At 38.7% G+C, this 26,343-nt stretch overlaps 2 protein-coding genes across 4 annotated transcripts in view; one reads left to right on the forward strand and one right to left on the reverse strand.

The window, feature by feature from the left end:
- Positions 1-26,343, reverse strand: part of LOC124153880 (leucine-rich repeat-containing protein 15-like) — a 299,604-nt gene that overhangs the window by 122,589 nt on the left and 150,672 nt on the right. The window lies entirely within an intron of this gene.
- Positions 1-26,343, forward strand: part of LOC124153879 (sarcoplasmic reticulum histidine-rich calcium-binding protein-like) — a 267,667-nt gene that overhangs the window by 80,952 nt on the left and 160,372 nt on the right. The window contains exon 1 of one of the 2 annotated variants that reach the window (XM_046527260.1): positions 1,708-1,798. The exons of the other annotated variant lie outside the window; for it this stretch is intronic. Within the exon in view, the coding sequence (XP_046383216.1) occupies positions 1,710-1,798 (89 nt within the window). The 5' untranslated portion in view covers positions 1,708-1,709. Of the gene's footprint in view, positions 1-1,707; positions 1,799-26,343 lie in introns of those variants that run through there. 2 annotated transcript variants of the gene reach the window in all.

Genomic DNA, 26,343 nt, shown 5'->3' on the forward strand with positions numbered 1-26,343 from the left:
TGTGTAGCTTAACTTTGGCTTTTAATATCGATGAATGTCGTCTGTGTTGACAAACATTCTATAAATATAATGCGTCACAATATTTTTCACACCTGGGGTACCATGTCTATCAGCTATGTTTCCGATGCGCGACGTGGAATGTATGTACTTAGAAAGGGACGCATGCATACCCTTCTGAACCCGAACTCGTTCGTCCGCGATATTTTTAGATTTGCAGGAATTAAGTGCTTCAGGATTAAATTAAGGAGAAAATTCGGCAGAGGGATTTAGAAGAGGACCAGCTGTAGACGATGACCCCTCTTGAATTAGGGTTACATTCATGGGATATTGGGGAGAAGTGATCCACTTTTAACGCATTTCATGGTGTTAGGTCGCTCTTGTGGGCCATCCAAACTGGCAATGGGAGGGAAAATCGACTTCTAGGAGGCCACGACCAATTGAGAATCTCTAATCTGCGTCAAATCAGCGCTTGATTATAAATGTGGCGTATAGCAAGCCTGATACGTGATGGGAGTGGCATTTAGTGAAATTGCTATGGGAAAGAACTTACCTTGGATTGAGAAATGACCTGCAGACCTTAGATCACTGCACAGACCATTAAGTTTTTCAGGTTTTTAAAAATCACGAAAATAAAAAGGAGACTTCGTTGAGTTCCACATATTTATTTCGTCCGTACGACATGTTTCGAACCGTAGAGGTCATTGTCAAGTACCAAAATTCCGAATTTTAAGCAAACATGTATACTCTTTGAAGGGGTTGGGGGAAAGAGTGGAAGGAGTGGGTGTCAGGAGGGGTACTGGGTTGGAAACCCCAAGTGGGGGTTGTATTGAGAAAACAACCTGTGGAAAGCAACGAAGTCTCCTTTTCATTTTCGTGTATTAATTTCCACAAAGTTGAGCCGGAAACCATTGAATGTTTTAACCTTCATGTCAATTTTACCTCGTTTCGCCTCGCAGAATATACAGTATCCCTGAAACCTGAATGATAGGGCATATTTTTGAACTCGACTTTTATGTCGAAGTTGTTTCGCGTTTCCCACTGGATGAGGCCCTCCATATCTGCCGACGTTTCGATGGCCGTGTCGTCCTCCGTCATCAGGGCTAATGCCTCAATCATCATAAGCCGGGAAAGCCTCAGATTTTTCTTCACTCGACTTTTACTTCCATGTATATCATTACTCCGCATTTATCTTTGATTATAAATCCTGCATTTTGAATTGCTTCCGTTGTGAGTCGTTGAAATGAGTTATTATTAATTTTTAATTATGTTGCAGTACTGCATGAAAGAAGTACCAGAAAGGTATTTGACCCTGGCGGCTTTTGTTGTTTTAATTTAAGGCGTATGGACTGCATTATTGTGCTTGAGTTAGATACAGCTCCGCGAATTTTTGCCCATTATATTTGTTACAAACGACTTTCTTGTGAATCCGCCGAATATTCATTGTGGAATAATTGGATTAAACTCATTAAATTAGAAGGCATCACCACACCATCTGTCGGTTAGAAGTCCTATCTTCATGTTTCATGGAAAATGACAATAGAGGTCGTATCTGTCCACATAATATACGGATGATATGAATAGCATCGGATGAACCGACTGTGATACAGTGTTTATCTTGGACAAGAGATATGGCGATTAAATCCAAGTAATTAGTGATATCTCCGATGATGTAGAAATGATATTGCGTACGTGTACGCTTAAGATGCTGTATGACTTGCTGTCCTTCTTTTCGTGTGAGATATCCTCATGTAATGGGGTTAATAGCGGAGTTAGAACGTCTTCAGAGAAGAGCTGCCAGGTACGTGAATAGCCGATACGATAGCTTTGCTAGTGTTACTGACTTCTTAGAACAATTAGAATGGGAATCACTGTGAGACCGCAGATTGAAAACCAGACTAAACCTATTATGTAAATTGAATACCAGTTTATTTTCCGACGAAGTTAACCATATCTTACGAAAGCCAACATTCTATGGTAGATAAGATCGGTGGCGGATCTATGGGATGGGCTAAGGGGGCAATTGCCCCCCTCCCTTGGACATCCAATTTACACTGGATAGAATGGTAATTTTGTTCGGAGCCCCACTACTGCTGGAAGTTTGACCCCCACTTAGCCCCGCCCTTGTCGCTATCCTGGATCCGCCACTGGATCAGATCATAAAAATGAAATGTGGGATATAGACTGTAAAACAAATACATTTTGAATGTAGCTATTTTTCGCGATCGATAAACATCATAACTGCAGTGTTGGGACTTATAAGTAGATTAGTTATTCTATATTCCTTAATGCATGTTCATGAATTTTCTTATTACTTCTAACAGCAAATTTTGCACGTTCTAGCGACATAGGCCTTCATAAGTAGGATATAGTAGCTTATGTGTCATATATTCATGTGTGGTGTGCAAGGGGGGATCCTCTTACATGATGGTTATTGATCACCCCGTGCCAAACACCCTGAAGATGGGTCACAATTTATAATGTATATATGGATGTCAATAATTCTCCTTTTAAGATTCACTGTAAGATCTAACTAAATTGAAATATTGTAAATAGCCACGCAAAATTCTCTGCCAACAATAGGGTGATTCCCTATTTTTTTATTGCCTAAATCGAAAGATTATTACTCCTGGGGCACTTATTTCACGGTTTAGATTTTTAAATGACAATATATATTTTTCACGATTCAATGAAAAGTAAAAAATTTAATATTACGAAAACGCGACGGCTAAGCATGAATGCTGGGAAAAGCCCGTGTGACGCCTGGCTGCTGCTGTGTGAGGCCACCTGGGTACGAGGCTATGAACGCCGCTACGATGCAGGCTGCTTGCTGCCGAACATAGAGTTAGCGTAGAGTACCCAGCTAGCAGGTTGCGCTTGGCGCAAATAAGGATTATTAATACCTTATCAAACGAAGGAAACTTTCCGACCTTAGGCAGTTTTAACAGGTGATTATTAAGACATGTTTCTCTGAGCTCTGTGCCTCATGCATGCATTGCTAATCTTAGACGATGTAAAAGTCCTATCTACTCGTATAGAAACTAAATCATGAAATTCCGTTCAATCTTCGGTAATTTTAAGGCCCCCTATCACAACACTCAGGTGCTGCACGTGAAGCTGTGTAGATACTGATTGAACTCTTAAGTCGCTGCCCTGGAGTAGAAGATCTAACTAAAATGAAATATTCTAAATAACAACGCAAATCTCTATTGTATTTTTTCTGGCTTGCGGCGCGCTGTCGTTCACGCCGATGGTCATTATGGTGCGATTCGGTCATTATAAATTGAAAATTCGCAAAGCAGAAATAAAGAAGTGTAAAAATAAGTCCGCGCGGCTCAGACTTGTAATCAGTGTGGGCAGTGCAGCGTTTCCCAACTCTAGCTCCTGTATTTATTTACACACGTGAAATCGTAGAGGGTAATAGTTTATCCGACTTATTGGCAGTCGGTTTATCCTTTTATCGATGCAGTTATCCAACGTACCTTTTTCTGGCCGGTAAAATGCCAACGCTACCGAAGCCCTTGCGGTAGTTAGTTGATTTCACGGATGTTTCTGATGGCAAATGACATACCAATTGCCAGTAAAAACATAAGTTTTTCACAATAATTACTTTATGTATATAGTCCGTACTTTTATATATCTATCGGCATCTTCTCTTAATGGCTGATTCGAAATGAAATCAATAACCTGGGTTAAATAAGGCTTGAATTCTTCTTACTGTCCGCTATTGTATCTTCAGCCTTGAAAAAGAAAAATTTAGTTGAATCGAGAAGCGCCAACTTGTGTTAAAGTTAGGAAACTTCTGGCTTAAAAACGAATATTTTATAAATTAAAGATGAAGAGATTTTCCCGGAATGGATTTCTGAGTAAAATATCCCTCCTGGGAGACAAGTAGTCATTTTTTCAGAAAATTTAGAACAATCTGTCACACTTTGCAAATTCTAGCCACGAAAGCAAGATGGCCTTTTGATCTGATCTGTCAGATAAGAAGATCCTCTAAAAATCTTGAATCATTCCCTAAAAGTCTACTGTTAGATCACTTCCCTTTTCATAATTTTTTTCCGCGACTGTTTTGAATGAAGTTTATACCTGATTTTGTCGCAGAATCACTTATTTTTAGCACGCTTGAGAAAACGCCTTCTATATTTCCGGAAACTGCAATTCCCAAGCGTAACAAGGCTACCGTTTATGACTCGGAGAGATTGGAGGCCTTCCAAATGATGATGTTAATCTCATGTTGGGGACAGCCTTAACGATGCCCTAAGTGAAGCATCGCATCTCTTCTCCTCATTTTAGTGGGACGAAAGTGGACTCAAAGAAATGCACCCCTCTATGGGGAACTGAAATGGGTACTAATCTCTCCGTCAGCTGTTTACACGAGAGAGACGAGGAATGCAGACAAAGACAGTCTGGGAAACCAAATTAACTGCTGTGTGGCAGGAAAAAACCTAGCAAGGGTAGAATACGATTGAAAAAATTATGCTTGCCTTGGTTTACCACATATATGCTTTGAAATATATCATGATGGCACAAATTTTTGTCAATTTTATCAAAGATGTGTGTTATAAGTTAGGAATATCAGCAAATAATGGCAGGGAAATTGGTTGAGTTTTGTGAGAAAACTGAATGAGAGCGATATGTCAATAAATTTCTCAGTGAACATCGCAACTCAGCCACACGTTAGTTCGTGGGTTTCTTTTCCGATTAAAAACCAAGTTATATTTCCTTTCACTTTTCCGTCGTTCCAAAAATATTTCTGATGCCAATGGTGTTTTTTTCTCAGTTTGTTTATGTATTTACAATTTAATTTTCTCTGAAATAGGTTCTGCTTAATATAAATGTCAATTTTGTAATTTTCATGTCAGGGAATTTCTGCTCTAGAACTTTTTTTTGCCATGAAACCTTTAGGTCTCGCATTCACTTTTGCATTTAAGTGGTATTCGTAATGATTTAGTCCCTGGTTCTATGATGTAGTATAAATGTGGTATCAGCGGCGGAATATGCTTTGGCGTAACTAAGAATATGCTTTGGTGGGGGATGGGGTGACCCTCCCTCCAAGCAAGCAACCAAGGAAAGTTTTTGAAAACGGACATGCCTAAAAATACATTTACACCATTTTGGCACTTTGAATTTGGGTTTCACTCGTAATTCTGCGGAAAATCATCACAGCAGGGGAAACATCAGTATACTATAAAATTTTCTGAGGCCTTGGGGGGATCTGTTTCCTCATTTCCCACATAGTTACGCCACTGCGTGGTATCTATTATAATAAAAGGCCATATTCTTTTAAGGAAAACGATTTTTCATGAGTTAATTATTAAGTCTTAGTGTGCTCTTGCGAATGACTTCGTAAAGGCTAGACGATGGTCTACTATCTGGGCCACCACTCTCCCCGAATAATGAATTTGAAATGGAAAAAAAAGATTTCATGGAGTTAATTTGCCCTCATATATCTGAGGCTTCGACAGTTACTTTCTTTAAAAGCCACGTCTCGTACTTGACTTTACTCCAAAATGAGCCAGTCTAGCTCGAAGAAATATTTCTGGCCTCCCTCCGCATCTAGCAGGATGCGCTGGCCGCGATCCCTTCCTCCCTTTCTCGCGACGATCCCTATGCCGCGAAGAGCAGCGTCCTTCAGCGGGGAGGATGCCAGACGAGCCGGCGACACCATCTGTGACGCGCGGGGTGGGGAGCTCCGGAATGGATGGCACGAGATGGACAGTGGAGATGGACGACGCACGCGGGACGATATCCTGGGGAGGGTAGGAAAAAAATAAAAGAAGGCGGAGACGCGCGTTGAGGAGAAGGGGAGGATGTGGCAGACGGTGGAGTAGACGATTTCCGAATTGAATTAGCGTTACTGTCGTGTCGGCCTCATTTGCATTCCATCCATCACAAGCGATTATCGATCGACTCTTCCGGGGTCCGACTCCTCGTGGCTCTCAGAAGACTCCTAATTGATACGCGGCTCCTTCTCCATGTTTCATCTATTTCGCCTAGCACATTTGAAAAAGTTAATTATGCGTTATTAATGAATCTCAGTTAAAATTTTACTTGTATGTAATGGTAGCAGGCGTAACTCCGTGGAAACCCTTCGTAGTAGAAGCTACTCGAGAAATTGAAACTTAGCTGTTTTGCATGTGAGGGTAAATAGTTTCCAACCATGGTTTGGTACGCTTTGAAATAATTAGTGCTAAATTAAAAAAAAAACTGAAAAAAGCATTGAAAAAACTTAAAAGATAAGTATTGTTTGCATCGGAGTGACAACTAAAATCATTACTTATTCTCCGTTTGCTTGAAACCTATACCAATATAGGATGGCAGGACAAAGGAAACAAAAACCTTCACTAATTTAGTGATTCAACCCGAAGGTTGGCTTAGATTAGTGAGTCTAGAGCTCACCATAGATTTAGCCGAAACTTTTTCCTTATCACCAGTGATGGCAGTCAAAACTAAACCAAAGTCAAAACCAGTAAAATTTCAATTTTTTCGTTCCCAGGAGTGAAATGTAGAAACGAAAATAAATGGATTTAAACCCGGGGAACTAAGCTCAGGATCGAAACGAAACCTGAGTCAAAACTACTTCGGGCCGAAGCTTAACTAAAACTCTGAGACGAAACGAAACACAGATTATGTTTCGCACCGGAAGGACCACGTGCTTCACCTTCGAAGAGCTTAGTTTCGACCCACACAACGAGTACTAGGTACGGTTGAATGGAGTAAAGGTTCACCCTACTACCTCTAGATGCATGGGGCAATTTTCCTATCATAATGCGCAACGCAGTATTCAGTCGCAATATGACGAAGCTAAATTCTTTAACCTCTCCACATTCTGTCATGAAATGGGTCGAAACTATTCCCACCTTTCCCCGTCCACTCACCCTCTGGGATGGAAACTCAGCTGTGAGCATCAGGGTTTCAATTAATTTAGTTTCGTTCCCGGTGTTAAAGTTTCGTCCCAGGTCGAAACTAAACTCCTTGGTGATTTTTATTTCGTGCGGGAAAGAAACTAAACCTTGGCCTTGTATTTTCGTTTCCCTCTGGGTCGAAACTAAATATTTTCGTTTCGTTTCACTTGCCATCCCGGCCTGTCACCCAATGCAAAATCCTCTCACTTCTACGATTATATTTAGTGTGTCCGATGGATTCATTTAGGCTACTGACTCGGGAAACTTCGATAAGTAGCCATGCGCTCTACCTTCTAGGTAATACATAATAATTCCATCAAACTTTTTTTTTGCTGGGCATATCCTTCTAGGAACCCACCTAATTATGTGAAATTCATGTACCCAGTTGGTATTCCAAAAGAAAAATGGAAAAGGATTCTAAGTTATATATGAAGAATGAGAGAAATAACCAAAATTATCAATTGCTCCCTATTTATTAAATATTTTTTCACTAATATGGGTATAGGCTAAAAGACCAAAGGAAATGTTGCTTAGTTATGTTTAAAAGTAGTCCGGATCACGTAGGGAAGGAATCCCATCAGAAATTCAATCTTTTTAGATGGATAGCAAAAGTTAGTATCATGATATAGTGAATAGCGGCTCCAAAGTACAAGTGGAGACGGAAATAAAAAAATCTGTAGGATTTCTGTTAATTCCATCCAAGTTTCATTTAAGTAACCAAATTGGGTGGAATTTCATTTTTCGGACGTAGCGTTTTGGGTCCTCCGTATTGCTGGAATAAACCAAACGTGTGAACTAGGTGAGACAGCCTCAGCTGACGGTCCCCTAACCTAGTTACAGCAAAAAACATTTTGTAAGGATTACCGCAGTGTAAACTTATAAAAGCGCGTCATTAAAGTCTTATCGCTCGTTCATAGCGCGACACATTCTTCGAATTCCCATCGATCCACGTCTCGACATTGATTTTCTCGCTGTCGTCACCTTGAACCTACGCGCTGTGGGTGTTAACCGGTAGGTATCGCGATCCTTAAGTGCTGCGGTATGGGGTCAAGGGATTTGGCGAGGAATTCTGGGTCTTAAGCTAGGCTGAGTGTTCGATGTGAAGGTGAAGTGGATTCCCTCGTATTAAGGAAGCTATCGGTCGGGGACTCGAGTGAGCGGCGTGGAATTTTATATCTTCCCTCTCCACCGCCTCTCTAGGGCTTCTCTCAACTTTCTCCCTCAGAGGCTTTTCTCATGTTCGTCATTTTTTGAGACAAAAAGGGTGGATCTGAGGTATTGAAACGTTGCAGACGGTATTGGAGCGGAAATTTCGCCAAACATTTTACTGTGCTTTCGCAGATGTTATATTTCTCAACATGGGCGTACCCAGCGAGGGGCAGGAGGGGGCAGCCGCCCCCCTTCCACACCCCCAAGAAGCAAAAATTGCAAATGTCTTTAAGGAAAATAATATTTTTACAAGAAAATAATTTGAAAAACTAATAAAGAGCTTTTACGGTTTCCTTAAAATAGTGATTTCATTCACCTTTTCCATGCTTAAATCTTACCGACAACTTGAACAACCGTGAATTGCCCCCCCCCCCCACCTCCTAGTTTTGATCCTGGGTAAGCCTTTGTTCGTCAACCCGAAGATGTGAAGTAAATGTTTTGCGCGTACGGCATAAATAAATGACCGTTACCTAGAATTTTCATGATTTCATTCTCAGTGCATGGGTTTATTAGTTTTGGAATAGTTTATTAATGATAAATTCAGAATTCCATAATGGAAAATGAAAGAATAAACTTCACTTAAAATATTTTTAAAAGCACGACAGGGTTTAATAGCAGAGTTAACCTGAAGCTGTAACTATGTTATGAAAACTGGGTCATGCTCTTTCAAATAGGTTAATTAGTAAAACTAGCCAAGTTTATTCTATCATTTTCCGTATTGTAATAATTTTATTTATTTTCTGCCCGAAGGCTACCAAAGTATACTACTTAATAGTTAGAATCCTTCTTAAAACTTTGAAATTCACGAAACTTCTTCAAGTAAAAAAAAACTTCGAAAAGGAATTCTAAAGTATTATTAGCATTTATCTGGATGAATATTAGATGAGCTATGCTAATACTATAATTTATTTCTCATTAAGAATTTTAATCAGGCGCGTTTTAAAGTAGTAATATGAGTCTTCGGGGTGTGACATGTCTTCGACGGTATAGAGTGGCTCTGATGGTCTAACAGTTAAGTATTGTTTCTTTTCTCTCCCAGAAAATTAGATGAAGTTTTATTGCTGCTTGTTGGAAAAAATCGAAGTTTTCTTCAGCTGTCGGTCACTAAATTAGTTTCTATCAAGTACTAAGTGCCCAACGTTGGTTGGCAAAAATTGAAACGCATATTCATTTTCTTTCTAAATTCCTCACGGCTAATCCATAACCATTGATTTATCATTAAAGTACTAAAACTTCCATGAAAGCATCACCAATCAGTGGCGCAGCGAGGGGGGGGGGGAGGTTTGGGGGATAAACCCTCCCCCCCCAGAGCTCAGAGAAATTTTAAGTTAAATCTATTTTACTTAATTAGATTAATATTGCTTACAGAATAATGTGAGTGTTAACAAAATATCCCTCAGAAGGCCGTAAAACTCAACATTTTGAACCATTTGTCTTAATTTTTTTTCTTGCGGAGGGCCCCGCACCTACTGCTTACCCTGGAGGGTATACCACACCCCCAGGCACCCCAGTATTAGTTGCGCCTGAAACCCCCCCTAGCCTTTATTTCTAACTGCGCCCCTGTCACCAATTATCCTGAGGGTATCATTGATGGTATCCTTTGTGCTATGATATAGGTCAACTTCTGGAAAATATTGTGATACTATAGCGTGTTTTCTCATAATCACGATACATCCGATATTTAGAACATGGATAACGAAGAGAAGAATTTAGGGAGTATTTTTGCTGCTTCTTGTATCCAAGCTTTTTTTTATTCCCTGCTGGCTTTACACGCGACTAAGCGATCGCTTTAGCAAGCGATGGAGACTGTCAGTGAGTCATCGGCGGTGGTTTTCAAAGAAAAGCTCGGTAAAAAAATTCGTTAATCCCTGTTTTCGCCGCTAGGCATGCCTGTTTGCTACACGTGTAGACATCTTGCTCGACTCATAACACTTTAATCGTTCAAGGACACCCATTGGGAGGATATGGGGTATGAACGACGGAAACCAGGTCCTCTACATATGATTCTGTGCTGTCCAGAGTTTCACTTATAATAGCTATGAGACAAGTATGCAAAATACATGGTGAAGTTTTATCGAATGGTAGCTTACTATGGTTTGTATTATCGATGGGTTTGACAACCATCGCACTAGGTATCTAAACCATTTATAATTTAATTGACAATTCAACTATCACAAAAATAAACTCAGCTACCATCGTCTTCACAGGAAGGAATTCTCGTCGGAAGGAACGTCTCGCAATTCTGGAAATGTCCCAAATTTAATCACTTGAAAATAACTTAATTTTTGCCCATCGGAGACTGATACAATTTTAATCAAAGCGGATGTATCATTTAATGAAATCTATAATCTTTAAACAAATGAGATGCATGATAAGTGTTTGAAAACTTAGCTATTTAAATTATCCGTTGATTAAGATGCTGGGTTCGCCTCTCAAAATTCTTGAGCACGTTTTTTTGCAGTGATATACTATGTGCCAAGTCAATAATGAAATTTTCTTCGATCGTTGCACGTGTCACAAAAATATAGAGGACATGGCCTTAAAATTTACACTGATCACGTATCAGCGAGAACAGATGCATGCGTCTGACCAGATGTTTGTTATCGTGAAGGACGTTTGTTTATCTTTTGAGTACTACTTTTGTCAGATTTACCCAATATCTGATTATTGCTCTTAAGAATTGTTTATGATAATATATTATCACATTGCTTTTTTAACGTGATGAAGCTGAGTGAAGCGTCATTAATCCATTTACAAGTTCGTTTTCTGAAGTTTTTACTGTAATGTTTCTGCCGAAATAGATAATGCAATTTTGTAAATCATTCCATGTTTGTAATTTTAAAGTGAAAATTATATAAATGTTCTTGGTTTTGAATATGGAACAATTCAAATCAACTTCAAGGTACATTTTCAAAGAGGACTAATGTCGAGATAATGAAGGCGTACATTTTATGTGTCTTAAAAAAACGTTCTGCAAGGCTTTTTGACGCGTATGAACAACAACGTCAATGGAATCATCACGCAAAAAAAAAATATTTTATCATCTTTGAACGTCTGTCCTACGATGTTTCAAATACTTTGTTGGTCTATAGGAATCGCTGCTGTAATTTTCTCCGATTTGGAACCTTCTTTGATAGTTATTCTCCTCAAAAATGTTTAGAAATCGAACACTATCTTTATTTTTGGTGTATATCATGCCAATTCTTTCATGTGTTGGCCCTATATCTTGTGAAAACTTCGAATTCTATACAAATAGGTACCCACTGCACCTACAATATGCTATAAAATTCGCAGATGATATAACATAGCTTATACAAAAACATGACTACACAATATGCATACGACGTACGATGATATACACGCTACGCAAGTGCTGGAAGCATATAAAAACATCTAAAAATTGATGAAAAATATACATTTGCTCATATAGTCATGCGTGATTAATAAAAATGTATTGCTATGTAAAATGTTTTAACATTTACCTATTCCTATTAATTATAGATAATACCCATTCTTTTAAATGTGACCAGTACTTGTAAAATTCATGCATAATTAATTTATTTTTTATAGCCTTTCATTTGGCGTCCCTTTTTATTTTAATCCGATACATCTCGTGAGAAACTGTCCGATAAAACATCACCGGAGAATAAGTGAGCCCGGCGTAAGTGGCTCTTGGAAAGTAATGCTTATGACCTTGGCTCCTCGCATAATTAGTATTCGGAATCAATACATTACAGTCAAAAGAAACTCAAGTAGGTCAAGGCTAGGACCCTCTTAGGGAGCCAGGAATCTATTCTCTTGCCCTTCCCGAGATGCGCTGCAGTAGACGATAGGTCTCTAGAGACAATGAGAATGACGTAATTCCAAAAAGAAGGAACAATGATATCCGCGTCAGTCCACGAGTTTGATTTGATTCATTGTTCAACCATCAATAAGAATTCTCTGAATGTATTTCTTAGGCTTTTATGATGGCTGGGGGATCTATATTTCTTCGCTTTTTCTTCTTCATCTCTACCGAGATCGCTTAAGCGCTTTTTTATAAGAATCTGCTGTACAAAAATGCTCTTCGTATTTAAGAAAGGGATTATTATTTAAGAGGAAGTTCTATCGGATTTTCCTGGTCCTTCTGAGATTATATCGATACCCACTCCAATGTGAGGACTGCTCCACCTTTCTTTATCGAGTTGGTTTGAATGGAAAATTTATAAACGCGAGTTTAAAAGCATCCTTCATTAAAAACTGCACGTATTCTAGAGAACTCCGTGAGGTATTTTTATGGGATAAAAATATATGTTGTGATGCTTGCCCAATACTACGGAGCTTGACTATAGATGTGCATTCATGGTTTTGATATTTTATCCTCATTTTAAAGCGAGAAATGGGAGAGTTGTGACGGAGGCATTTTTTTCCGACAATTTACCAATGGCACGAGGGTCAGAGCATGGGCGTACCCAGCGAAGGGCAGGAGGGGGCCCCCCTAGAAGCAAAAATCGCAAATGTCCTTAAGGAAAATAATATTTTTTCAGGCAAATAATTTGAAAAACTAATAAAGAGCTGTTACAGTTTCCTTAAAATGTTGATTTCAGTCACCTTTTCCATGCTTAAATCTTACCCACAACTTGAACAACCATGGCTTGCCCCCCCTAGTTTTGATCCTGGATATGCCCTTGGGTCTAACAATGACCTCGTCTGAGTAACTTTATTTATAATATGAAGGCGATAGATAGCTAAAATAAGAACTAGTATAGAATTGTAGGAATAGAAGGATCAACAACTTTGCCATCAAGTTACCAATTTCCACCAAGTTACGCCCGCTACTATTAATTAATTAATTAATTGTGGGATAGAATTATTTATCAGGAAATCAATGAAATATTAATGCTACAGAATTAGTCTTTTTCATTATTAATACTAGTTAAATTCGTCCTTCATACAAGGAATTGACCTGATTGTCACGAGATTGATTGAATTGCCTTACACAGCAAAAATACTAATATATGTTCCATTGTAAGTGAACGGGAAGATATATTGATTGTTCTTAGGTTGACCTTAATATAAGATATTTTATGCTATGGAGGAACAAAAATGCTTACCAACTTTTGATACACCAATTTTTATGCTGCCATTATTGATGCGAATGGACGAAGGATGAATCAAAAGTTTGCGATGCTCTTTACCAGAGTTTGACCTTACTATAAAATTGGCAGTTCTTCTTTGACCTTTGATTTCAAATGTGTAAATCAATTAATAATTTTAGGTGAGAATGTTTATTTGTAAATGTTCTTAGCGTAGCAGTAGCTTTTGACTCGTTAATATTAAAAATTTAAGTGATAATAAGTGGTATACCTCCTCATTCTGTGTGATTTTCTATGGCGAGTGGAGAAAACGCAAGCTGTATCGGTATTTTGTTTTAGAATAACATATTTCTAGTATGGATCTTGAAGTTTTCTTATTTGCCTTCTTAAGAAAACTCTTTTGTCCTAGTCAGGAACAACCTAACACCACATAACCCGAGCGAAAGTGGAGTTGCAGGTCGCTTATTAAAAAATATAACGTACGAAATTGTTTCAGGCTGGACGGGGTGGAAATGCGTTATATCCATGATAAATATAAACAAAAAATGGTAATTTACATACTTTAATGTATAAATCCACTACCGACCATTGTTTCGAGTGTGCATGTTATTCTCACGGTCTTTGGAGTTATGCATTAAAATGTGAAAAATCTAAAGAAAAACAAATCATTCGCCTTGACCGAGATGCGAACCTTGACCTCCTGATTTCCGTTCGAATTCTTTACCCAATTAAGTTACAGAGTCTTCATTCTCCTCCGTGGAAATTTGAGGACTCTTACATTACATCGTACTGTTGAGCATTCCGGGAGACTCAGTTAAGTTATCACCGTGGCTATGCTTAAATACTATATTACTTTTGTTTATTGTTACCTCTACAAAATTTTATAAAAAATATTTTCTGTATTTAAAATTGGTGTAGGTAATAGCCGAAAGAGATCATATAAAGTTTTATATATATTTTTTGGAAGTAACAAACTGTCTGTTATCGATAATATGGAGCCTTTCCACCACGTCCAAGCATCAAGTTTCGATTTACCTTAAATATTAAATAAATATTTGGCTAATACTATAGTTCCGGTTTGCTTAAATTATACATTTAAGTGTGGTAATCACCATTAGTTGATTATATTGTCTCATTCAAAATATAAGCATAAAAGATGCATTTTAGAAAATTTAAAGTAGCCGTTTTGAAAATCCGTCAGAATGTGATGGACTCTCGCATTGTAAACTTAAAGCTCTTGTCCCTGCATCCAGAGGCCTTTTCCCCCTCACGCACCCTGCCTTTGTCGGTTTGGAAACAGCGGCCAGCTTCGACCGCTGCGTTGACCTGCTTCCCACTCGTCATCAGCTGCGCAGTTGCGACGGGCGGTGCATCGCACGCCCCGAAAATAAAGGGAGGAGAAAAAAAACAAGTGAGTACAGAATGTGCGCGCACCTCCGCCCATCCGTCCCTCGCATTTGCCATACCCGCTAGCCATTTGCCGCCGCAGGTCCCCATTCAATCCCCTCCCCGCCCAGTGTAGCTTCTGCCCCATTTTACTCGTACCCCCACCCCCACGCTGTCCCTCTTCCTCCCGCAATAACCCGTGCTTCTTTTAGGACCTAATGATTTCCTCCCCTTGACCGTCTACTCCTCTCCGCATTCTCCTTCCTCCCATGCACCGAATTCCTTCGCCCCACTTCGTCCATTTCCTCCCTCTGGTTCTCAATTCGACGCAGTCCAGTCCACAAAAATGTTCGTGTCATGAGGGGAGCGCAGGATTTTCGGGAATGCGCTGCACTTCTATCATTAGAAGGGTTGTTAAACTTGGATTTACGATGACTCCTGCTGTAGTTACCAAGATCTGAGGGACTCAGTTTGTATTTTCGGCTTCTCATTGTCAGAGGACCGGCGGTGAGCAGTTGAAGCAAAAATAACTCATACGTTCATTCTTCTTGTATTTTCATCCATGTAAGAGTTTAAGCAAAATTGGCATCCTTTATACCAATGACAGGTTTTGTAGCACATGTTATTAATAAATAACTATTTATTTGAATGAAAGATGCATACAACTTTCAACAACTACTAAGTAGAAACCTGTCAAAGTCTGTGACTGAATTTCCTTGTGCCTTTGCATCATTGAGGCCTCTATTTTAATTTGGTTGACAACTTATCTATGAAGGGATTCTTAAACGGAGTACTTATCGTCATTCCTTTTTCTTCTTAGTCCAAATCAATTTTCAATTGGTTTGGAAAATTAATGAGACAATAATTCATGAAACCCGACTGCAAGCTGGCCGGCTAGGGCAATGCCTATTTATGGAATATCTTCATCCACCATCATGCCCTACCTGCATTCATTACAATGCGAAATATTCTCCCACCCTTATTTTACTACTTAATGTATGTGCATTTTATGACCATTTGTATCTGAACCATTAGTATTGGTACAGTTTTAATGCCACGTCCATATAGGGGCTTATCAATTTAATTAAAATTATCAGGCATTCACTTAACGACTTTAAATTAATGATGACAGACTAAAGAGCTCTATTTTATGGATCGGAGGCTATATAGTTAATATAAGGACGAAAATATGACACACATAACGCGATGTCAAATAAAAAGTTTATCCGAAAGCCGCATTGATAAGGATTGATTTTTTAAAAACTTCGTGTGAAAAAGCTCGTAACCATAGGAAATAGGTAAAGTTGAGCCCATTCTTTTAATATAAAGCCGATAAATTATTATTGCGGGGTGAGCGCTAGCCTATCCTCCGTAGCCAACTTCCGAATGCAGCTCTGTAATTGCTAAAGAAACTCTGGAGATATCAGTTGTATGTAATTTCCCTTCATTTACCTAAATTCTTTAATTTTGGTGTACAATCCCGAAACCTGGGTCTGTTTCTTTGCTAGGAAAGTTTGAAACACGAAAAAGTTTAAATGACATAGTATAAGTCCGCAGACGTTCACAATGGAATATCTGGGCACATGTGAAAGCAATTCGGTCCAGTTTATATTCTCGTATTTGAAGGAGGCGACTGACATTTAAGGTCGTTTCCACCGTGAGGGGAGGTTGAAGTGAAGAATAACCTGGCCTGAAAATTAGCCTGTTATTTAAAGGCCGTTTTACACGGGGCACGTACTTGCACAATCTGACGTGTGTACGAAGGCGCAGTCAAAATTGCGTCGAGCAAAGCGGTGAATTGCTATAACACATGCGAGAATGTATGGACGTGAGATGGCAAAATAGTCCCTGTTCTAATTTCGTTCATGCATTCGCGCAATAGGGTGGTTTCCTATAATTTTTTTAATGCCTAAATCGAAAGAATATTACTCCTGGAGTGCGCATTTCACGCTTTTAGATTTTTAAATGACGACATCTATTTTTCGCGATTAAACGAAAAATTAAAAATTTCAAGCGCGCGAGAACGCGACGGCTAAGTAGGAATGATGGGAGAAGTCCGTGTGACGTATTTCTGGTTCCAGCTGTCGGCTTGTGAGGTGTCCTTGGGGCAAGGCTTGAGCGCTGATACGACACAGGCAGCTAGCAGGTAGCAGAGTACCCTGATAGCAGGTAGCGCTTGGCTTAAATAAGGATTATTATTCCCCTATCAAACGAAGGAAACTTTCCGAACTTAGGTAATTTTAATGTGTGATTATTAAGTGATGTTTCCCTGAGCTCTGTGCCTCATGCATGCATTTGTAATATCAGACGATGTAAAACTCCTATCTATTCGTATAGAAACTAGGTCCCAGTGACGTCACGTGGAGTGGCATCGCATGGGCGCCAATCTGGCCTTTTTCAAATGAGGTTAAAATTGACAATTGCCATTCGTCTAAACAGGGATTTCTAAAACCAAGTAATTTGTATATTATGAATGCACTAATGGTGAGTAAGGAATCGCAATCAATGCATTTCATTTTCTTTGATGAAGGATACTACCCTATTCCATGCCACTTTAGAAATTAATGCAGTTCTAACCTGCGCAATTCCGTAAAACAACCTGGACCAAGGCTCAAAGTCTTACACGACGAACGGAATAATGCTCTTGGCATTTCTTCCACACATCACTGAAGGAGGATAAGGATGTATTTGAAAATTATCTGCCATCGCAAGGTTTTGAACCCGGACCCACGAGATATGAGGCCAACAAAACAACCCGATCCCCTTAGGTCCGTTGTGTTTCCTCGCTATGTTCCAGATTCGCTTTAGTTAAGTCCCATCCGAGAATTATTGTTCATGCTCGCTTCTGTCTGCTGCAGCGGGTACATGCAGTAAAAGCGCCGATGTAGCGCTCTGGGTCGATGCCGCAGGCAGTTACTTTGTTTTCCTTCGTGAGCTCTGTAGCGAGAACTGGTTCAAGTTCATGTTCCTCGGACGGCGACGAGCTTCACCGTTCACGTTCAAGATCAATAAATTGAATGTATGACCGTGATGCCAGCTCAAAAATCAAAATTAAAGAGATGTATTTTTAATATAGAAATCGGGCTTCGCGTTTTAAGTAGTCAGGAGATCTTGTTTGCTAATAAATCGTTTCGCTTAAGTGCTAAGTTATCTTTCCTCTAATATTCAGTTTATAATCATGCGTAGTTTTAATTAATGTACAAATTCTTTTATTCTCTACCCTGACGCATTCATGTTCAATTTCTATTGGTATTCATATATTTAATCAATCCATGGAAAATTTTTTTGAACTAATCTTTCGGGTACATTGCTGCAGTAGGTATGAATTATGAAAATGACACTTTTTGGTCAATTCCAAAGTGAGAGGTGCAATTGAAATCAATTTCTTCCTTCTTTGATTCAAACTCGAGTTCAAATCACCTTCTTTATTCCGAATTATAGAGCTAAAATTCAGCAATCGTGATTCGTGCTAAATTTGCGCTCTTTATTCGCTCTTAAAATTCGCTCCGTAGTCAAGTAAATACTAGCAAAATAATGAACGCTGAAGAGTGAATTTTAGATTCTGGAATAGGATGGCTTAGAGAAGTGGTCCACGAAAAACTGCATGAAATCTTCACAATAGTTCAGCTTTAGTGTAACAGCTAGTTTTAAAAAGGTACTGGTTCAGTAATGTATTTCAGTTGATGATGAACAGTTTTTTTATAGAATGCCATTTTTAACATTTGCTTAAGAGGAGACGAAGTCAGTTGTTGGGGAGGGTGGGTAGACTGAAGTTGATCAAATCAGTTGCAGATCTTATGTAGATTTTCGTTTGCCATCTCTTATTGTTGCGATTTGGACGAGGTAATTAATAAAAAAATACAGAATGTGCAGATTAGTTTTAAAAATTACGTTAAATATTGTCTTGTCAACTTAAGGCGTGCCACCCATGCCTTACTATATTTTATTATGATTTTACCCTCTTCATCCCTCCCCAGTCTCTCCCGTCTCCGACTTCAATCAGACATAAAAGTAATTTACAATACCCTTGATTCCCTCTTTGGCAATCCTGATGGAAGAGGATGGCTTAGAGAAGCGGTCCGCGAAAAGTGCATGAAATATTCAAAAGAATCCAGATTAAGAGTAACAACTAGTTTTGAAAAGGCACTGGTTCATTAACGTACTTCAGTTGATGATGAACAGTTTTTTTTTGCAGAAAAATGTAATATATTATTCAGTTTTGAAGAGCATAGTCAATACCATTTTTAATATTTTCGTAAGAGGAGATTGTTTCCTCCTTCGACATCAAGAGCTACTTCCTCCTACGACCTCGACCTCCCTACTCCACCCATTTCGGGTTTTGCCATTGTAATCTTAGTCACATGCGCGGAATCCGATTACCCTTCTTTACTCCTGAGAACACACCTATGCCGCGGATGAGGATAGAATCAAGCCTCGGCAATGGCGCGGCAATCGATTGCATATTCCATCCAGAATCCTGCGAGGGGCGCGTGCCCCTTTAAACGCGGCCCCATTCCCAGCTGCAACGGGAAAATAGGGCAGCGGCGCGCTGTATCCGTTTGAAATCTGGTCGTCGATGGAAAGAATGAGGTCGACGCTTGTCCTTTGTGAGGAAAAGAGCCCGCGCTGTTATACAATCCTCTCGTTATTTCTAAATTTACCTGTAATAAATGAAATGGGTACTATCATGGACAAAAAGCATCCTGGGGGTGGAAGTAAATGAAAGAATTTTACTGTAAAGGTCACTATACAAAGAGTTCAATTCAATGAGTGTTTACTCTCGATAATAATGTGGAAGGATGACAATGACCCGTAAAGGGGTATGATAGTGTATGTAATAACTTCAAATACGTATTGAGATGTCAAATAGTTACGCCTTTCTGTTCTTCTTTCGTTACGTATATCTCCATTTGCTTACATTTCATACAATGAGCACAGTCGGTTGTGGAAAGCCCTCGTTTGGGACGGAGGAAGATGAAATAATTCTACAATCATCACTTCACTTCAAAGAAAGCTTTCACCGGACGATTACGTTGAAGGATTAAAACAATGGTTGTAATAAATATGGTATTCATTTTAATGACTACTTCGCAAAAATAAATTTTGTAAGTTGTGTGAAATAAGGCTTTTTCATGTCTATTTTAGTGTTGACCATATGTATCAGAGGAAAATGGACTCAAAGGTGAGGATATTCGAAAGAGAATCATATACTTCGACTATGAGGTCTACGCTTGTCTTTTGTGAAGAAAAGAGCTCGCGCTGTTCTCCTCTTGCCTCGTTATTTCTGCATTCATCTGGAATAAATGAAATTGTTCTATCGCCGACAGATAGCATCCTGGGGAGTGGAAGGGAATGGCATAAATATTTTATAAAGATTACTTACTCTCCAAAGGGTGATTACTCATGAATATTATGTTCAACAATGAAAAAATCACTTAAAATAGGTATGATATTATTTTTAATAACTTCAACTAGGTATTGAGGCATCGTCGTCATGTTCTCCCCTCCTCACATCTTCATTTACTGACATTTCATACAATGGACACTGTCGGTGGTGGAAAGCCTTCTTTTGGGATGGAAGGAGATGAAATAATTCTAAAATAATGATCACTGCACTTGCATGGGAGCTTGTATTTGATATTTACGTTTAAGTATTGCATTACTTATTGTAGATATGATACGTTTTTAATGACATGTTCCGAAATCAAGTATTGGACGAGGAGTGAGACAAAGCTTTCCCGTGTCTTTTTTTATGTCGATAATTTACATTGGAGGTTAGTGGACACAGAGGTAAGGATATGGTCGGAAGAGAATAATATACTTTGACCCTGTAATACTGGAGAAAGAGGAGATGGAAAGATGTAGCATTATTAAGTTTTCTGATGGGAAGAGACAAAAAAGTTAAAAAGTTTTTTAAATAACGTCAATAAGAAAAACATTCACTCTGAATTCTTTAATGGTGCTTGCTTTAATGGTGAATGCTTTTGCCACCCACCTGAAAGTTGTGAGTAGAATATAGATTACAGATTTCGTGGGAATGTTGCAAAATCAAGTATGTGGAATCATTACGGTTCGCCTTTTCTGAAACGTTCACATGAAAGTTTTTGTTAAACTGGTGGTAGGCTACTATTTTATTGAATAGTGAATATGAGTGGCTATAGTTGGGGGATATTAGTTAATTTTTAAAACTTAAGTGAATGAGGCCTCTTCGGTGTGATATCTTTGTTCACCATTGCATCGAACGATACTTGGGAAACTCATAGAAGGCAGTATTCCGTTGGTCTCTTAGCATAAAACTTTAAAAGTAATGCGAGAGATCTAGATACTCATGAGTTCAATGATATATATGCTTGAAATGACTCCGCCTCCTTTATTGGTTACAGACTTCTGCGAGATTCCTTCCTGTTCCTAGACGCTTTTTATTAGTAGTAAAAGCATCCTTCCACGCTTTAAGCGTATCTCCAATTTCTAGTTGCCTCGTTAAATACCTTAGCAGGTTCTCTTACTAATAGCCCTTCTGTTTGAGGGGGTTTTTTCAAATTGGGTAGGCCATGTGGAGATAAGGAATGGTGTGAGAGTAGGGAATGTAACGGTGAGGCTATGAATAGATGTTTTGGAAGCAGAGAGGGATAGGGTTGAAAAAAAGTAGTAACTTTTCTTAGTTGCAGTAAATTACTAATTTATTTAAATTTATAATCGGTAACTTGCAGCAATGGCAAGCGAAAACAGGAATGCTTAAAAATAAAAGTGTATTGTAATTATAATAATGCCAAGAGTGATGACAAGTTCCACTTTCGCTATGATTTTCCCGGCTTGCTCCAACGACGTCGATGTTGCAGACACTGACAGAATCCAGAACCGATAGATTTAAGATGCAGTTTATCCGCGTACAATACTGGACGATAATATATTTAAGCTCTAGAATAGCTTTACATGGACTAGGTAAAAGAGGTTGCGCAAATTAGACTAATTATATTTGTAAATACCAAGGGTCTGCATTAATATTTTTGCATTTTATAACCCATGATTACAACTTGGAATGGGAACAAGGTGGCCTAATGGGTAGTGCGCTTGGATAGGTACTGATCTCAGATAGTGGTGGCAAAAGAACTGCCCTCCCTACCCTGACTGCATGAAAATTCACACCTGTCTGTATCTTAGTCTAGATTAGTACTACCCTTACCTATCCGCACCAATTCTCTGGAACTTGCTAATGTTATATCTAAAATATATGTTCCTATACACATCAAAAATAAATAGATTTTTAAAAGGTAAGAACAGAGAAAAAGGGTCAGTTATATCTTAAATATTTGTTCAAATATATGTAAACAAATAACTAGATTAAAAAAACAGTAGGATACAGAGCTAGGGTAAACCACAAAATTTTCAGACTTTTCTGTCAGATAACCCAGCATTCTCAATGAGAGGGAGAGTGGGCTCTCGTAATACATATTTATTTCAGATAAGTTTGACCGAGGATAGAGGCACGGGCGCGTCCCGGATGGGGAGATCCCGAGCCGTGACCTTAGCAATGGGGCGTGTGTGCACACCGCATTGCGTCACCGCTCCGTTGTCTGTGCATCCACTTGCTGCTCGCTCTCTTGTCCGCTTGAAAGCGCATCATCCAAATGATCACCACCAACACTGGTCGCACCCGTGGGAAAAGCAATTCCCAATGTCTCAACTCGAAGGCCGTGGGTTCGAGTCCCGTCGTTCTAGGGGAATCGTGATACCTATCGCTCATCCGCACAAGATAAGGTTTCCAAAAATTACCAACTAAAGGGTGGATGGCGATATTTGGTGGAACTTTGAAACGGGAAACATAATCACAGACACACTAATATTGTATTTTCAACAAATTTTTGATGGTCTGACCCAGGTTTCGACATCCTCGTTTAGCTTCGCGGTTCTTCAAAAACTGCTATGGGCGTACTTACAGCAATACCCAGATGTTAAGCGAATTAGGCTGGCAGCCGCTGGAGACTCGGAGGCGGAAGACTTAATCCGCGAACTGAATAAAATAGAAGAATACAGAAGCGATAAATTATGGGAGATGTTTTGCCGAACGGATAGATATTGGAATTCGTTTTTCCCCCGAACCATAAAGGACTTTAATAAATGCTAGTCATCACTTCGTTAGAGCAATTCCTTTTTAATGTGTAAATGGCTGGTGTCCTAACATTGAATAAAATTGTACAAAGGGAGGCTGCGCGTTTCGTCAAAAACTACTACGGGCGTACTGACAGTGTTACCCAGATATTAAGCGAATTAGGCTGAGAGCCGCTGGAGACTCGGAGGCTGCGAGCTAGGCTTACATCGCTTGAACAATTGAGAATAGATATCTTTAAGAGCGACACGGAGAATATAATATTAGAGCCCCACTATATTCCCATGTTTAAGCGATAAATTAAGAGAGATGTTTTGCCGAACGGATAGATATTGGAATTCGTTTTTCCCCCGAACCATAAAGGACCTTAATAAATGCTAGTCATCACTTCGTTAGAGCAATTCCTTTTTAATGTGTGAATGGCTGGTGTCCTAACATCCCCTGCATCACGCCTTTTAAGCGTCTTGCGGGGTAGTATGTAGATGTAGATTATATACTATGTCATTCTCAAAGGTTCGCCTTTGAAAATGACATAGTATGGTATCGAAACACCTTTGAGAATGGCGTAGCGTAGATTCGAAACCTGGCTCAGACCATAAAAAATCTGTGTAGATACGATACTAGTGTATTTGTGATTATGTTACCAAAAGATAGGAGAACACGCAATAGGCCCTTAGATAAGACTTGGGTCCAGCGCGGCGGATAAATGGCTCAATATATCAATTTTCCTCTGTTTTGACGACTCCAAGCATTTACTAGCGTTTCTATGCTAAAATATAACAAAAACTATTTTCGTCAATATCTATTACGTAAGTTTTATAGTTGGAGAAGATTTAAAGAAATTATTCACCGAGAGAGTCTACGATCCCTAGTAGCACAAAAAGGATTATATCTAGATTTAATACGTATCGTTGTATACCCTGTATACATATTATATCTGTATAAAATGCATGCAAATGTCCTCTACCATGCATAAAATATCTAGATATAATACATATTATATCTGCTGCAATAATATGGATTTTATACAGATAATATATGTGTACATTGTTGTAATCTGTATATTATACAGATTTTATATATGTCTGATGATCCATGGTTACAACATAAGGATATTATTTGTACATTTTAAAGATTCTGGTATCCATCATATACAGATACAGATATCCATATTATATACATATTTATCACATGTAACAAAATCTCTGTTTCTCTTTGTGGATAGTTATAAATTGAGTTTTGTTTCTGGGTTTAACACAACACTAAATAATACTGGCATAACTCGAACTGAACAAACCTTAAAGAAAAACTGTTGATTGAAAGTAAATTGAAACGGTTACCAAACTTTTACAAAAACTGAGTTAAGAACTTTTGACATAAGGTTAAGTAACTTAAGAAAACTTTTCCAATAACTTAAGGTCAAGTTTTAAAACAAATTCAACACTATATCCTAAGTTACGAAACTGAGAACAGTATTTCTGTGGAAAAAATAACTTCCATGAAAACTTTACTGGAACAATTCCTACAATCAAGTTAAAATACTCACCACTATGTATCGATTTTGCACACATATCTTTCTGCAAAAGCATAATTGTTGGGTCAGACCAAGAATATTCACAGCTTCAGCCATTTGTTGGTATCATTAGAGAAGTTCTGTATGAAATAATATCATGCTGAGTCTTCCACAAACCTCTACTAATGAGCTAGAAAATCGTGACATGTTGGTTGTGCTGTGTACCCAGTGTCATCTTGATATTTGATATGCAAATAGTAAAATGTGTGACTACTTATGTCCATCGCTTGAAGTTAAAGCAGTTCCAAATTTCAGGGATCAGGTTTAAAAATGCTATGGAAGCTTAAGGGCCACCCTCCATAGTGCTTTGAAGAAGGATAGTCTACCATCTGAGTTGTGTAAGGAAAGGGTAATGCTAACCCTCACATCTAGGTTTCACATCAAATACATAGTAAGTGGTACATACATTTGAATGGTGTAATAACGCGCGTTATGCGCATTTGTATGTATTTCGATTCTTCAACGATTGGTACACTGCATCAGCGAGACCTATGGTTAAATATCCAATACAAGTTTAACAATGTTGCTGACTCAGTAGCGGAGACAGCAAAAACTCAAGGGGGGGGGGGTGCAAAAGATATTTTGAGCTACCTATACTTTTATCGTAATGAAAAATTTGAAGTTACATGGAACATTTAAATTAGTTTTATTTAACTGATTATACGCATGTACAAGACAATGCTTCTAATGATATAAAAGAGTTACAATTATGGTTCTGCAATATTTGGCAATGCGGGCAGCCCCGCAAAGAGGGGGGCGTGCCCTCTGCGCCCCCATATGTATCCACCGCTGTGCTGACTGGTGGTGCATTTCTCTAGTAGTGTCCAATCTCTGAAGCAGGTCCCTCATAATACTTTTGTATGAGAGGCAAAACAGACTTTAAAATGTGGCTAATAGAGGAATAATGACTGCCAAATTCATGGGCCAGAACCTTTCCGGAATTATTTAATTTTTTTAAGCATCTCATGAGATCACTAGTAGATACATCAATACGGTCAGATAATAAGGAAATAATAATATTACTGGAATCCCTAAGTAGATTTGAGGATTTCTATGTAAAATATTATGCGTTTGACACAGATTTCATTTATTTTCTTTCCTCATCCTTTGAATGGTCTGAGGAATCGCTACAGACACTTTCAAATGACAAATTCAAGTTTTTATTGGAGGTACAATCACGAACTCCACTTTCAAAATTTTTGACAAGGATGGGCAAAGCAAGAGACTAATTTCAACTTTGACTGGAGAAGTTGCAATTGTTCTAGCACAGCCACTTGTTACTTAGCACATATTGCTTCTATATATGTACTTCATTCGAGTCAGTACTTTTCTGTAGAAGTGGGAGCCTCACTTGTGCTAGGAAGAATGTAGTCCTCATGCATCAATTGATTCGAATTATCTTCATCAGCCTTCACGTTATCCTCTCCGGGGATAGCATGGTCTATTCGCACCTCATTGGGTTCATCATGGTTCTGGAGGAGTTGAAGAATTTTTCTCATCACAATTACGGGGCAACCTGGAGAAACTGATATGTTCCGATGTTGGCATTATTCTTTTTCCTTATCCTCAAATGGCCTCCCATCATTTTCCAGTACATGTAGTATTCTGCGTCCTCTTCCAACTGTAAGGCATTAGTGAAAAATATACTAAAAACACAAATCAATACCAAGATGATCACGATCGCAGAGAATTAAATCGATGGCTTTGTTTTAAAATGGTTATCAATTAGTAAAATTATTCGACATATTCTCAATAGTTATTCATTTTCAAGTAAAACCCTCCATATACCTACAAGATAATAGAGAGAGACTATACTTGCCACAAAGAACTGTTAACAATGTGAATTCGCGAGAAAAATAATATTTTCAACTAAATCTGTCTGAAAGGATTGTACTTCCACTATGCCAGCAAAAGCAAAGATCAATCTAAATTGTACGCAGAGATGAATAACCTTAAATAATTATTGGATTGAAAGTAGTAGTTCATTGATTGTCCAGATAGGGTAGATACACAGGTCGTGAAAATAATGTTCCATTTACTTACATTGAAATGGCTAGCACAGCAGTGAGAAGGGTTAATGCTGACAAA

The sequence above is a fragment of the Ischnura elegans genome, chromosome 2, assembly GCF_921293095.1.
Source record: "Ischnura elegans chromosome 2, ioIscEleg1.1, whole genome shotgun sequence".
In the NCBI taxonomy this organism is placed as follows: Eukaryota; Metazoa; Arthropoda; class Insecta; order Odonata; family Coenagrionidae; genus Ischnura; species Ischnura elegans.